Here is a 13,469-nt window from a genome sequence, read left to right on the forward strand (position 1 = left end):
AACTGTCTTGACTATAGATTAAAGATGCCTTAATTCCTGTTTTTCATTATAATAATTATTTCTGTTAAGGAATTAGCTGCCAGATCTAAAGAACATGGGTGTCCTTTTAACTCTTAGTTTGCGTTGCAATAACTGCCAGGTGCCAACATGAACAAATAATTAATAATGTTTTTATTTTTTATTCTGTTCCTCATCCTTCCCTTTTGTCTGTTTCTTCTCTTCTTCCAGTGGTCGTGTTATATTTGCAGGCTGTTGGAACCAAAGAATGGAGGGAGGTGAGTTAAGCAGACTTTTTTCTCTAAAATGTCGCATTTCTGTGTCTGCCTGTCTGGCGGTTTCTCTTTGGGGTATTATTCATTTCAAAAGTTTTCCCTGATGCTAGTGAGTTTCAGTCATGGCTGAGATGAGGAGGTTATTAAGTTGAATTCCAGAGGCAACTCACTGCTAACTCAGGGAACATTGTCGAAGAAAATTGAAAGTCTCAACCTCTCCACTTGCCCAGAGAAGTGTAACCAATGTCTGCAATGGACTCAGGAAAAAAGCTTCATATACCTGACCCGAACTGATGAATTCAAAGGTTAAGGAATAAATAAATAAATGAAACGGATCTCATTATTAAGGTTTCGTGACTCAGGTAAGGGGGAAGTAGAAGGGAGATTCCTCTGCTCCTCGAGACTTCCTTCTTCCTCGCCCTCTGTCACTCTTTTTTAAGGCTTGGACTTATGGGACTTTCTATTCATATCTCCATTTTTTTCCTTTTTTTCCTTTTTCTCCCTGTCTCCTTGACACACAGATATATTTGCTTCTGTTAGCCCCACGTTTGCTTGTCATCTCTTGTCACTATTTCCCCTCTTATTATTTGGCCGTGACATTCTATCTTTAGTCGGTGTATTTACCCATTTGCGAATTAAAAGTCAACATTGATGTGTCAGTGGCGGCTTTGCCACGGCTGATCTCCTCACTTCAAGATACCTCACACCTATTTTATTCAATGCGGCAGGGCTTAATCAAAAACGCTGCATGAACTGAACTGCAATCAGCTGAGTAAACATCTCGCTGTCAGGCCCATCGGAAGCCTGTAATTATGCTTAAATGGAAACCTAACAAATCCTTTTTTGTTGACATATTGTTTTGCATTATGGCAATACTCAATATATAATATGTGGGTTAAATGTATCCTTTGAATGAAAAATCACGAATTAACTAGTGAAAACACCTATGCCAATAGCATTTGTTTTATCAAATTGCTATTATCCTGAAGGTGTAACATGATGTAGCAAACCATTCAAACCCTTCTCTTTTCAAGGTTTCTTTGTTGGGTTTCCATTGTTGCCGTTTGCTGTTACTGCTGCGTGAGTCTGTGCACTACATCGATTTATCACAAGAAGTTCCATTCGTCTGAGCCAATGGATTTGATCTTCACTTACAGGCTCCCACAAATCTGGGCCCATGTAGTACTACACACATCACTGTCTGTGTGATTGCATGCTGCAACACTAGAGTAAAGGCCTGGTCACACTATCTTAGAAACAATATTGTTAAATGTATTTATTTCATTGGGATTGGTGTGATTAAATAAGCTTAACTCTGGCAACTTTGACAGATACAATTACAGAAGAACATTTGGGAAGCTATATAGCTTATTAGCGTGAATGCCAAATTCATCTCATTTTAACGTCCTCTGTCAGAGTATAAAGGGCTCCAAAAAATGTAATATCTTCTGAGACAGAAGTCAATGCTACATTAAACATTTTTTGCTAATGCACAAGGATGATATTTAGCTGTGGCACTTTGTTGTGACCCGAGGCCTGTACGACGAAGCCGAATTTTCGCTTAGCAAGCTAACTTCAGGTAAAACTCTGGGTTTCCGGTCCTACGACGCTGGTTCTCTTTTTAGCGGGCTAGATCTCCATGGTAACATATGCTGAGTGGCTAACCTGGTACGGAGCAGGTTAGGTTGCAGGCTAAGAGATCAACTCAGTGAAAGCACCGCCTGCTGACCAATCAGAGCTCAGTGTGCGGAGTTTAAAGCGATCAAGTCATATTACAGGAGACAGGAAATACAGAAAAACTGCCATTGCAGGAAAGACGGCCGGCAAAAATCACAGACTGTGTGAACGTGAACATTAATAGAATATCACCTCCCATCTTCATCTGACTATTATAACATTAGCGTTAAGAAAGCTTACTTACATATCTGCCACAACATAAGTAACCGGATCAAAGTAACATTACGTACAGTCCGTGGCACTGTGAGTGCAGATGTCGATGTGTCCCATTATCATTCATATCACATCATAATGTATCATATATCTCCTTATCTGAGTCAGCTGAGCCGTATCTGGCCGTGCAACACTCACAGTGTCACATACTGTATGCAGAAGTATTATTTTAAGCAACACATTAAGTTGACGAAACACTCGAGTCAAATGTAATTAAAGTCAGATCGTGTTTTAGAGACGGGGCAGTGATATCATAAACCTGTTAATGTATGCATTCAAACCAGCTGTATTCACCTTGCAGGTGCAGCTATGTGGCTTTTATCCTGGATAAAGTGTTTAAATCATGGATGTTTAAAGTTTAACTTCTTCATATGTCTAATATTATAGTTGACTTTTCATTCAGGACGTATGACGCACTGCGCTGTCAGTACGCTTGTCCATGTTTGTGATTGGTCGAATGCTCCAGATACCACCCCTTGCATGTCAACGCGCACCTAACTAGATAGGACACGGCTGGCTTGAGCGATCCACTTGATAACCCGCGTTGTAGGACCGCTTAGCAAGAGTGCGTATGTTTTGGATTAGGCCAACCGGCTAACTCACACATATCCAGGTTATGTTGAGCCGGCTTCGTCGTACAGGCCTCAGGTCAGATTATTTCAAGGTGATCTTTTTTACCTAAAGAAAAACACATTTCTCAATTAACTTTATGCCATGAAACCAACAATGTTCTTGAAGAGTTTTGTTGTTTCCAGTTTGGTGGGGCTACATATTAAAAAGTGGATGTCTATATACTATAATAATGTCACGCACCTTTTGATATTTTCTGAGCTTGAATTCAAACTAATGCAGGTTAGGTTTTTGTGTTGAGTCTTCTATACCAAGGTCATGATGCAGAAAACAAACAAAGTGCCGAGCTCAGCATAAAGCCCACTTAATTTCCCCAAACACAATGTATGCACATATTTGACAAGTCACTGCAAAACAACTGTGCATAAACACACATGGGAACAACGTTTAACCCACATCTTCCTTTTGTGTACTGCTGTTGTTATTATGCAACTGAATGTTTGTTCTCTGTTTACTAAGCAACTCAAATGTGTAGGATACAGCTAGGTGAAATGAATACCCTACATTATATTAGTGTCAGAACCATTTGTTAGTCCTTACACATAGCCTAATTAAAACCAACAATGAGGAATGAGTCCCAAAACCTCAACATGAGGTAATATGTTTAATCAATCAATCAATCAAAGTTTATGTATAGCCCAATATCACACATTTTACATTTGAATCAATGTGGACTGCATTTTACAGTTTTTACACAATATGAACATGACACCCTCTGTCCTTTGACACTCACATCGGACAAGGAAAAACTTCCAAAGAAAGCCCACAGTTAATGGGGGGAATTGAAGAAACCTCAGGGAGAGATCCCTCTCCCAGGACGGACAGACGTGCAATAGATGTTGTGTGTCAATGTTACCACTTTTCGGTTCCCCAATGATTTTTTGAACGTGTTTGTGGCCAGGAGCCTGAAATAAGGTTTACACAGGCTGAAGATAATTTATATGTTTTGTTCTCCATCACACAATCCATCAGAAACGACCCACCTGGAGAATGTAAGATGTTTTTATGTGTCGTAAAAACAGCAGTTGCTAACAAGTGACTAAATGAGACTACTAAACGTCATCAATCTGACACGAGTCAGCCATTAGCTAAGCCATCCCCAGTGAGATGATAGTGAACTGTTCATGAACTTGTCATGAAAAGTTCATGAAATATTAGTGAACCATATTCATGAACAGCTCATAAACAGCTCATAAACAGCTCATAACAAAGTTGATGAACTGTTCATGAAAGTGACCTGAACATTAAATGGCACTAGGGCAGTTCATGAACTACTCATGAAACTCCTGTGCTGGAATGGTTCATGAACAATTCATGGAATATGGTTTTAGGCAGGTTCATGAACAATTCATGAAATGGAGTTTTCGGTGAGTGTGTAGGGATATTCAACCAAGAACATATCAAGAAACTGTTCATAACAACTTCATGAACCGTTCATGAACAGTTCATGCCCAGTCACTGAATATAATTCAATGGCTGGCTATGAACTGTTCATGAACTGTTCATGAACCATTGACTGTGGGTCAATTGGCAACCATAGAAAACAACAATTATGTCAATCACAATGGAACTTTACTCAAATTAACAAACAAACATAAATGTATACAGGTGGAGCACTACAATTAATCCTATCACTATTTGAAGCACAGTTCTTGATACTCAGCTGCACAAAAAATGTTGTTACGGGTCCCAAAGCTTGGGTACCACAGCAACAATAAATGATTTCTGTAGAAAACAGAAAAGTGCAGCAGCAATAATTATACACAGGATCCGGTTGATCGTCTGGAATGCTTCTTATTCAAAATTCAAAGTACACAGTTACATTCAAATAGCTGCACTTTACAAACATCACATTTCTCCATTTAAGTTATCTGTCTGTCACAGTCAATTACTGTATCTCAAGGAGAAATTCAACATAGTCAATATAAATTATTACATTACATTGCATTTAGCTGACGCTTTTATCCAAAGCGACTTACAATAAGTGCGTTCGACCAACAAAATACAAACTTGAAGAAAACAGAATCATAAAGTACATCAGGTTTCATAGAGCAAAAACATTTCAAGTGCTACTCAACTGGCTTTAGGTAAGCCAGTCCTTTATTAGTATATAAGTGCTTTGTTAATAGTTCTATTGCTCGAAGTGGAGTCGAAAGAGATGAGTTTTCAGTCTGCCCCGGAAGGTGTGTAAGCTTTCTGCTGTCCTGATGTCAATGGGGAGCTCATTCCACCATTTTGGAGCCAGGATAGCAAACCCACGTGTTTTTGCTGATGGGAACTTGGGTCCCCCTTCGCAGCGAGGGTGCAGCGAGTCGTTTGGTTGATGCAGAGCGGAGTGCACGTGCTGGGGTGTACAGTTTAACCATATCCTGGATGTAGGAAGGGCCAGATCCATTCGCAGCATGGTACGCAAGTACCATTGTCTTGAAGTGGATTCAAGCAGTTACCGGAAGCCAGTGAAGGGAGCGGAGGAGCGGCGTGGTGTGGGAGAATTTAGGAAGGTTGAAGACCAGACGAGCCGCTGCATTCTGGATGAGCTGCAGAGGTCGGATGGCACATGCAGGTAGACCAGCCAGGAGGGAGTTGCAGTAGTTTAGGCGTGAGATGATGAGAGCCTGGACCAGAACCTGCGTCACTTTCTGGGTCAGCTGGGGACGTATCCTCCTGATGTTGTAAAGCGTGTATCTGCAGCAGCGGGTTGTAGCAGCTATGTTTGCAGTGAAGGACAGGTTGTTATCTATAAACACATAACGCTATCAAATAATACTTTCTATCAATATATCTATCTGTACCAAATATAACATATTATGGAGATAACAAAAATACACTGTCAATGTTAATAAACAAAAAACAAGGCAATGTGCCTGCAAGACTGCACTCAGGTAAACAAAACATATTACCCGTGCGTAGCAGGTAACCTGCCTGCGAGCCTTCGCTCAGGTCACATTTACCCAGGCGCGGCTGAAGCCCGCGAAAATGGCATCTATTGTTGCTGACAGTTTAGTATTTTTAAAATACCGTTACTATGTCAAACATGCTCAAAACCTTCTGACACACTCTCCTAAACATATCCAACATCATATCTAATTCACACAAGTTAACATCGATCATTTTCATCATGTACTGACCTGTAGAAAACAGAAAAGTGGAGCAGCAATAATTATACAAAGGATCCGGTTGATCGTCTGGATTGCTTCTGAGGAGGGGGCGGAAGTGTCCCCCCTAAGGTAACCCAGATGTCACCGCTCACCTGCCAAAGGTTCCACCTTGGCGCTACTTACTCGTACTGCTTCTCAAACAGTACAGATAAACCATAAAATGATATGAATGTCACCAAAATAAATACAGATAATGTTCAGTTTCAAATTCACTATTGTTTTGTTTTAAGATTAAAAGTTTTAAAAAAGAAAGAAATGTTCAAATAGTAGATGAATATTCAAGAGGTCTTTAAAAACATCACACTGATCATCAAAAGTTCATAAAATGCTCATGAATATTCAAAAATATTCTGAACTTGCCACAATCATCCAAAATTCATGAAATGCTAATAGTCATGAAAAGTTCATGAAATACTCATGCAAACTTTTTGGGGTTTTAATTATAATGTTGTGATTGGCTGGATCATGAAAAGTTCATAAACTGCTCATAAAAGTCTGTCATGAGCAAAACAGGAACTTTATATGAATGAACAATGTTCATAAACATTTCATGAACTGCTCTTTAAAATGGTTCATGAGCATTTTAAGAATTTTGGTTCATGAACATGACAAGTGAACATATAATGAGTTGTTCATGAATGTTTCATGAGTGCTCATGAACAGCTCATAAAGTCATGAACTCCATCTCGCAGGGGATGTGAGCAGACATGCCACCGTGATGTAGTTTGTTTAAAGCCTGACGCTACTTCTGGTGATTGATTTTACATTTTAAAAATGAAAAAGTGCTGTTAATATGTGGCAATTATCCTGCTGAACAAAACATGGACGTATCATAAATGTGTGTTTAGCTCATTTTCTGCAATATACCGAATTCAATGCTAACTTCTGTGTGGGCCTACAAAAATATGTCACTACGATATTGTATTTCCAACTAAACAGATTAATCTAGGACAGCAAAAACCAACTTCCCTGCCAATTCCCTAACCTTGACGCATGCCCAATGCTCCTATTAACCAATCACCCCTGTGTGAGATTATAAACCAAAGGCCTTCAACCCAAACATAGAAACACATCAAGGAACTATCAGGGGAGCTTCCTTTTGGGTCGATGCGTTAGGTAGGGTCTGTGGTCCACTAAACTCCCCTGCATGGCCTTGGTAATGGGTATGCAGTTGATAGCATGGATTATGTGCGCTGAACACTAAAGACACGAATCGAGTTATTGAGGCTGCGGTGAGGCAGTGCCGAGATCAATAGCTCATTACATGGGTCTGTCGGGCCGCGGAGGGTAGGCGAGTCTGGCGTCCACCGGGGGGATTACCTGTGTGATTGTAAGGGAGATGGAGAGACGGCCTGGCCCAGGAGGGAGGCTGGACCTTGGTCAAATGTAGCTCGAATTTAGCTGTCTGATTTCTCCAGGGACACACCATTTAGCACATAGTACAATGAATCTCAGTATGATACAGTGTTTCCCAAAGAGATTCGTATTTTTTTATTCCAATCCTGTGTGAAATATTACAATGGTAATGTGGGTTGCTGTTGAATCTCATGAATTTGTATTCACTTCTTTCCCTGGTGGTTTTCACTTGATGTGGACTTGATAGCATTGGTTGAGTCGAGACTGCTGCCATTAACACCAATTATCACTTGCTTTCTATTTGTTCTAGTTTGGCAGGACAGAGGTAATCGATAACACTCGGAATCCAGATTTCGTCAGGAAGTTCGTCCTGGATTTCTTTTTTGAAGAGAAACAAAATCTAAGGTTTGATGTGTAAGTAATCTGACAGCATTTCATTCACTTTTTCTGAATACATCTGAATTCATTTCTTTCTAAACTTGGGTTCTACTTCAGTATGGGTTCACAGCAACAAACCAAAAATAGCAATGCCTTTGATCACATTGGAATACATTCTCTCTCTGCAGGTCTTCAGTCTAATGAAAAGCTCATTTTGCCCGATTGGGATAAATGAACAGGCTAATGGGGCTAAGATTAAATCTTCGGGGTCCAATCAGGGAAGGAGATTTAAAAAAAAAAAAAAAAAGGTTTCTTGCGAAGGTTGCTTGATAGCCTCGCTGATTAAATTAATGTCTATATACACACTTGGCTATTCTGTTCAGTTCACCTACCTGTTATCCTTAATCGATAACAGGGACATATCACTTAGATGCCTCTATGGCTTCAACCAAGGCACAGGAAAGTGATTTTATGTCTCAGCTGTGTCTGTAGGGCTGGAGCTGATATACAGTTTGAACATAAAACTGGAACAGGAACATTGTTTGTGATGATTCTATTGTGTTGGTGATGTTCATAATTCATACCTCTCAGCATTCCTTATGCTTTGAAAAGTATTCCCTATTTTCAATCTCCAAATAAACCCTGCGAATCAACCCAGATACAACAATAGAATTTGAAAATAGCAACACTCAGATATTCTTCATTATTGGCTCTTTTAGGTCAGTCAGATTAAAGAAAATATATCCTCCTGGGACCCGAGGGAAAAAAGCGTCTTCCAATTTCCTTTTTTGTGTGATTTCCTATTTAGGGTTAAAAAAACATCTTGCAATTTAGACTTTTTTTATTTTATTTTAAAATGTTACAGTATGTCCACTGTAGAGGACGTCGGGACCATATTAGTTTGAAAAGACAGCCAAAATTAACAGATGGACTATGTAACGTATTATGGTTATAGAGTGATATTAATACAATAATACATTCATCTTTATTTAAAACATGAATAAGTAATTGATCTGAATATTGCTGTTTATTTGGTCAATACAAAACTAGCTTGTGAATCTTTCCAGATCTTCAAAGACTTTGTAGTCAATGTAGAGGGAAAGTACCTCATTGACTCCAGTCGGCACGGGCTGTAAGGTCCTCTTGACTAGTTTGATGGATGTGGTCTCCATTTGACCTGCTCATAGAAACAAAGCTTGCATTCCTGAGGCAATTCTCATTTTCCATGGCTCCACTTAAAATAAAAACAACTATAAGACATACGTGCTACTCTTGGCCCACAGAGGGCCATGTCTTTCCAGCTCGTCCCTATCTGTCTCTCTGTATCTATCTGTGCGCTCATGGAGCATCCTGAATCTTCCCCCCCTTCTTCTTGACCCTCTTCTATCCCAAGTGTGAAAGCCTCATCTCTCTCATCATCTGAGAGCTCAAAATCTGAATCTCCCTGAACTTTCTGGTACAGAAAATGTCTGCTTCAGTTCCGTCTCCTGCAACAATATTGAGTCATAAAGTCCATGAAGATGGTCCTGACGTCCACTAGGATGGACATTTATAAAAGGGCTGTTATTTGAAAACTTGAATTATTGAATTGCTTTCAGAACTAATTATATAGTTCCTCACATGTTAATAAACAAGAATATATATGATTTTCATGGTAAAAATTATAATTATTCAACAATATTTGACTTCTCCTCCTGCTTCTATACAATTTAGTTTTTCGTAGGCCAGCCATTTTGGATGAAAAGAAAGAGGAACGTCCCAGCATGCAATTGTAACCAATGACATATCTGGAAAGACCAGGATGTCCTCTGTACAGCACATCAGGGATTGATAGAGTAGCTCAAAAGAGTAAATGGAGATGCATGTTAACAAAATGTCCACTACAGTGGACATTTTCAATGGGCTGGGTCCCAGGAGGATATGGGAACAAGTTGTGCTAAATGATAAACTGTGCTAGACAAGTAACTTGGAATATGTTAAGCATATTCCTCAATAGGTCAAAACATTGTTGCCTGCTTTTTCTGCAAGAATTATACAACTCTTCTTGGTGTAATAATTAAGCTAGAACTGGGAGACCATTAGCTTAGCATGTAGATAGCATATCTAACATGTGTCTTGCAAATGTTTTAAACTAGGCTAAATTCTTGTTACATTACTTGCCGTTGGTCAACACAGTTTTGGCAAACTTAACCTCAAACAAACTTCAAACCTGCCTGTCTTTTCTGTTTGTGTAGAAATACACGTAAGAGTATCTTAACAAACAGACAAGCTTGCTTAGCCTTTTGTGGTACAGTGCTGAATAGGGTAGGGTGACCGTGACCAGACGTCCCCGTTTTCCGGGGACAGGCCAATACAAACGGGGACTGTCGAAACTGTTGAAACTGTCGCCGGAAATGTCCCCGTTTTTTAATATACGTTAAAAACACATAGCAAGGTGAAATAAAACGTTTCATGTCAGGAAACACTTGGTAAACAGACTGTGGTCAAGCCAGCCCCCACTTCGGAAAACACAGTCAAAAGCTTGTTGTATTGCGGTGCGCGAATATCCTATGCATTACGGTAGAGGCCTGGAAAAACTGCCTTCAAAATAAAAGCGTTTACTCGGACAATAACAAATATACCTAAAAAAACACACCAAACATATTCATATATACTGGAGCTTAAATTAAGAAATATGTACTATATAATGTGATCAATAATAATTTAAAATAAACTACGTGTAACTACCACATTATAACTGAGTGAATGTAAAATGTAAGGATACAGTTATGAAGACATATCTGACATTTCCACTGGGTGACTAATTTCAATTGATGTTGACACCATCTCACAAGACTCCTAAAATAACATTACTTTCTGAATCACAATTTAAAATGTATGCTGTTTAAAATCTCAAATTATATCTATTGTCCATCTATATTTTGATTATTATTTAATGGAAACCGTCCACAATCAAAGAGTCATTCAAAGTCAATCAAATACTTATTTCACTTCAGGGTGATAGCAGGAGACCCCATCTAGTCAATCAGAGAAAATCAGGACAATCTGATGTACAATACCTTTGTAGTCTCATATATTAGCTATCATCCCTCTGTTTTAAGATAAGAATGAAACAAAAACTATCCAGTATCAAAGACTTATTTCACTCCAGGGTGATAGCAGGACACCCCAGCTAATCACTCAACTGATGTACAGTTTCAAAATAAAATACCTTTGATGTCTCATATATGAGCTATCTTCCTTCTGTTTGTATCCAACAGTTCAAATGTTCGAATTACATTAAACCAGAAGTGTCCCCCTTTTTTCTTTAACAGTGAAGACAATAGGATATGTTAATGATATATTGACCGCAAAACTCAAAATGTCCCCGGTTTTCATTTTGAAAATCTGGTCACCTTAGAATAGGGCGATCTTGATATACATTTAAACGACAAAGTTATCGTGGCAAACATGATTCACGTTAGTAATTTGATTGTGATACAATGGAAAGTTTTAAAAATAAAACAAAAGCATGCATTTAATTGTGTTCAATGTTCATTCATTTAGTTTATTTGCAAATTGATTATGCTAATTTGTGTGTGTATTATATACACACAGCGTTCAGTTATTATGCTCCAAATATCTGGAACAAACTCCCAGAAACCTGCCGGTCCGCTGCAACTCTTACTACTTTTAAATCCAGGCTGAAGACTTTTCTTGTTGCCACTGCTTTTAATTGATATATTCATATCTTAAACTGCACTGTAACTTTTATTATCTTTGCTTTTTATCTTTGCTTTTCAATGAGTGTTTTTAAATGTCATTTTATATCATTGCTTTGAAATTAGTGTTTCTAGATATCATTTTATAATATGTTTCTTAATTCTCTTACTGTCTTTCATTTTTGTAAAGCACTTTGAATTGCCTTGTGTTGAAAGGTGCTATATAAATAAACGTGCCTTGCCTTGCTTATAATGGAAGACAGAAAATGCTTTATCAAGGAAGTTAACCCTAACCTGTTTTGAACAGCTACATTTTTTACAGTGGACCAGTACAGGTAGTTGCACTAAATCCCTTTAATTGACCAAATGTTTTCCAATCTCTTCTCCTATTTGTTACTCAAAGGTACAATGTGGACTCCAGAAGCTGTAACATTTCCAAACACGTAAGTATGTCGAACCCAAATTAAATGAGTCAGCGCTGAGCACTTCCATCAGCCCTTGAACTTTTGGCATTGCATTCAGCGTTACTCACACAGTTAAGCTGAGTTAAAAGTAAAGCTAATCTACAGTGAATGTCGGCCTCTTATGATGACATAGCATTGATACATGTTAAGTATTAAGTGTACCCTAAATATGTCTTGTGACAAAGGTTTTTTTCTTCCTCTTAACATATCGACTCGTGGGAGAGCAGAAGGTAAGTGGTGCATATCTAGATTGTTTTATCCTCATTGCATTTTAAGAACGTCCATTCATTTCATGTTTTTTTTCCAATATATGTCACTGTCCCTCCCCTGTTAAGACTTGTTATTTTTCCGTGTTTATATTCACTTTGATTTTATTGTACTTTGTACCCATTCTTTCATCTCATTCCGTCAAGGACAAACACCAACAGCTCTCACCTGGAAAACCTCCCACGTAGTCTTGTTCTTCATTTTGTCTGTCTGCATTTCATATCATCGCTCAGGTAAAGCATCTTTCAGAACCCGATATCAAAGTGATAGCAGATGTTGTTGTTTGACACAGTATAATGCATAAGATGTTGCACTCTGGAACTTTTACATGAGCTACAAACAGTGTTTGTGGGACTCGCACCTACACTCACTCGCCTACACGCGACAAACATCAACACATAGTGCTCTGCCCTTGTTGCTGTGCGGGAGTTTTTATTGTGTTGTGTCATCTTTGCCTTTTTATGTTTCCATATGTTTTTTTCTCTCTGTAGTGTGCAGGCTGGTTCTTAACTTCAAACAATTTTTGATTGTAGAGGAAAACGCTTTATTTTCTACCGTGCCTTACCCAGTCAACAAGCACCTGAATAATAAACCCCACTAGGACTTCCTGGGCATGACCTAGTTGGGCTAATGCATGCTTGCATAAGAGGTGGAATTAAACCCTTAATTTTAAGTGACACTTCAATAAAATGAGATTAGACTTTAATTGAACTTTAATAACTTTGAAATATCCTATTACTATTTATGGGCTTTCATAACCGCTGTTGAGCCTCCACAGGAATACCCTGTAAATGAAAGCATTCAGAAATACATGAACTAATAAGGTTAGTGTTAGTATGTTTGAATGGGCTGTCTCCCCTGTGCTTACTTTAAAATGTATATGTTCAAAAATAATTTCTCATATAAAAAGAACCTAGTAAACTGCTGTCTTGGGGCTCCATGGCTGCTTTAAGCAGGGCATTATTAAAGCTACGGTTCACATTTTGTCTAGATTTGTGAAATGTGCAAATTGGAAAAAAGTTGTATTTTGCTGTGATAGTTCCTCCTGTCAGAAGTGAGCATCAATACATCCATCCAAAAAGTGATTTTAATATACAGTAAGTGTGACACATTCTAAAGCTAATATGACTTTGGATGAAGTCGGATTCAAACTAATTAATTAGGCATTTCTCAGAGTAATGCTGTTTTTTTGTACTCTGTGTATTACTATCCCCTTCCATGAATCAGCATGGAAACACCAAGGCTCTAAAATGAAAAAAACATCTGTAAGTGATGAAAATATGCAATATAAAT

General features: G+C 38.5%; 1 protein-coding gene across 2 annotated transcripts in view; it reads left to right on the forward strand.

The window, feature by feature from the left end:
* LOC117450140 (copine-9-like) overlaps positions 1-13,469 on the forward strand; it is a 155,273-nt gene that overhangs the window by 34,958 nt on the left and 106,846 nt on the right. The window contains exons 3-6 of one of the 2 annotated variants that reach the window (XM_071203849.1): positions 229-275; positions 7,677-7,780; positions 11,849-11,888; positions 12,137-12,139. In XM_071203849.1, the coding sequence (XP_071059950.1) occupies positions 229-275; positions 7,677-7,780; positions 11,849-11,888; positions 12,137-12,139 (194 nt within the window). The remainder of the gene's footprint in view (positions 1-228; positions 276-7,676; positions 7,781-11,848; positions 11,889-12,136; positions 12,140-13,469) is intronic. The other variant, XM_071203848.1, reaches the window with a different exon arrangement.

This window comes from Pseudochaenichthys georgianus, chromosome 7, assembly GCF_902827115.2.
Source record: "Pseudochaenichthys georgianus chromosome 7, fPseGeo1.2, whole genome shotgun sequence".
Lineage (NCBI taxonomy): Eukaryota > Metazoa > Chordata > Actinopteri > Perciformes > Channichthyidae > Pseudochaenichthys > Pseudochaenichthys georgianus.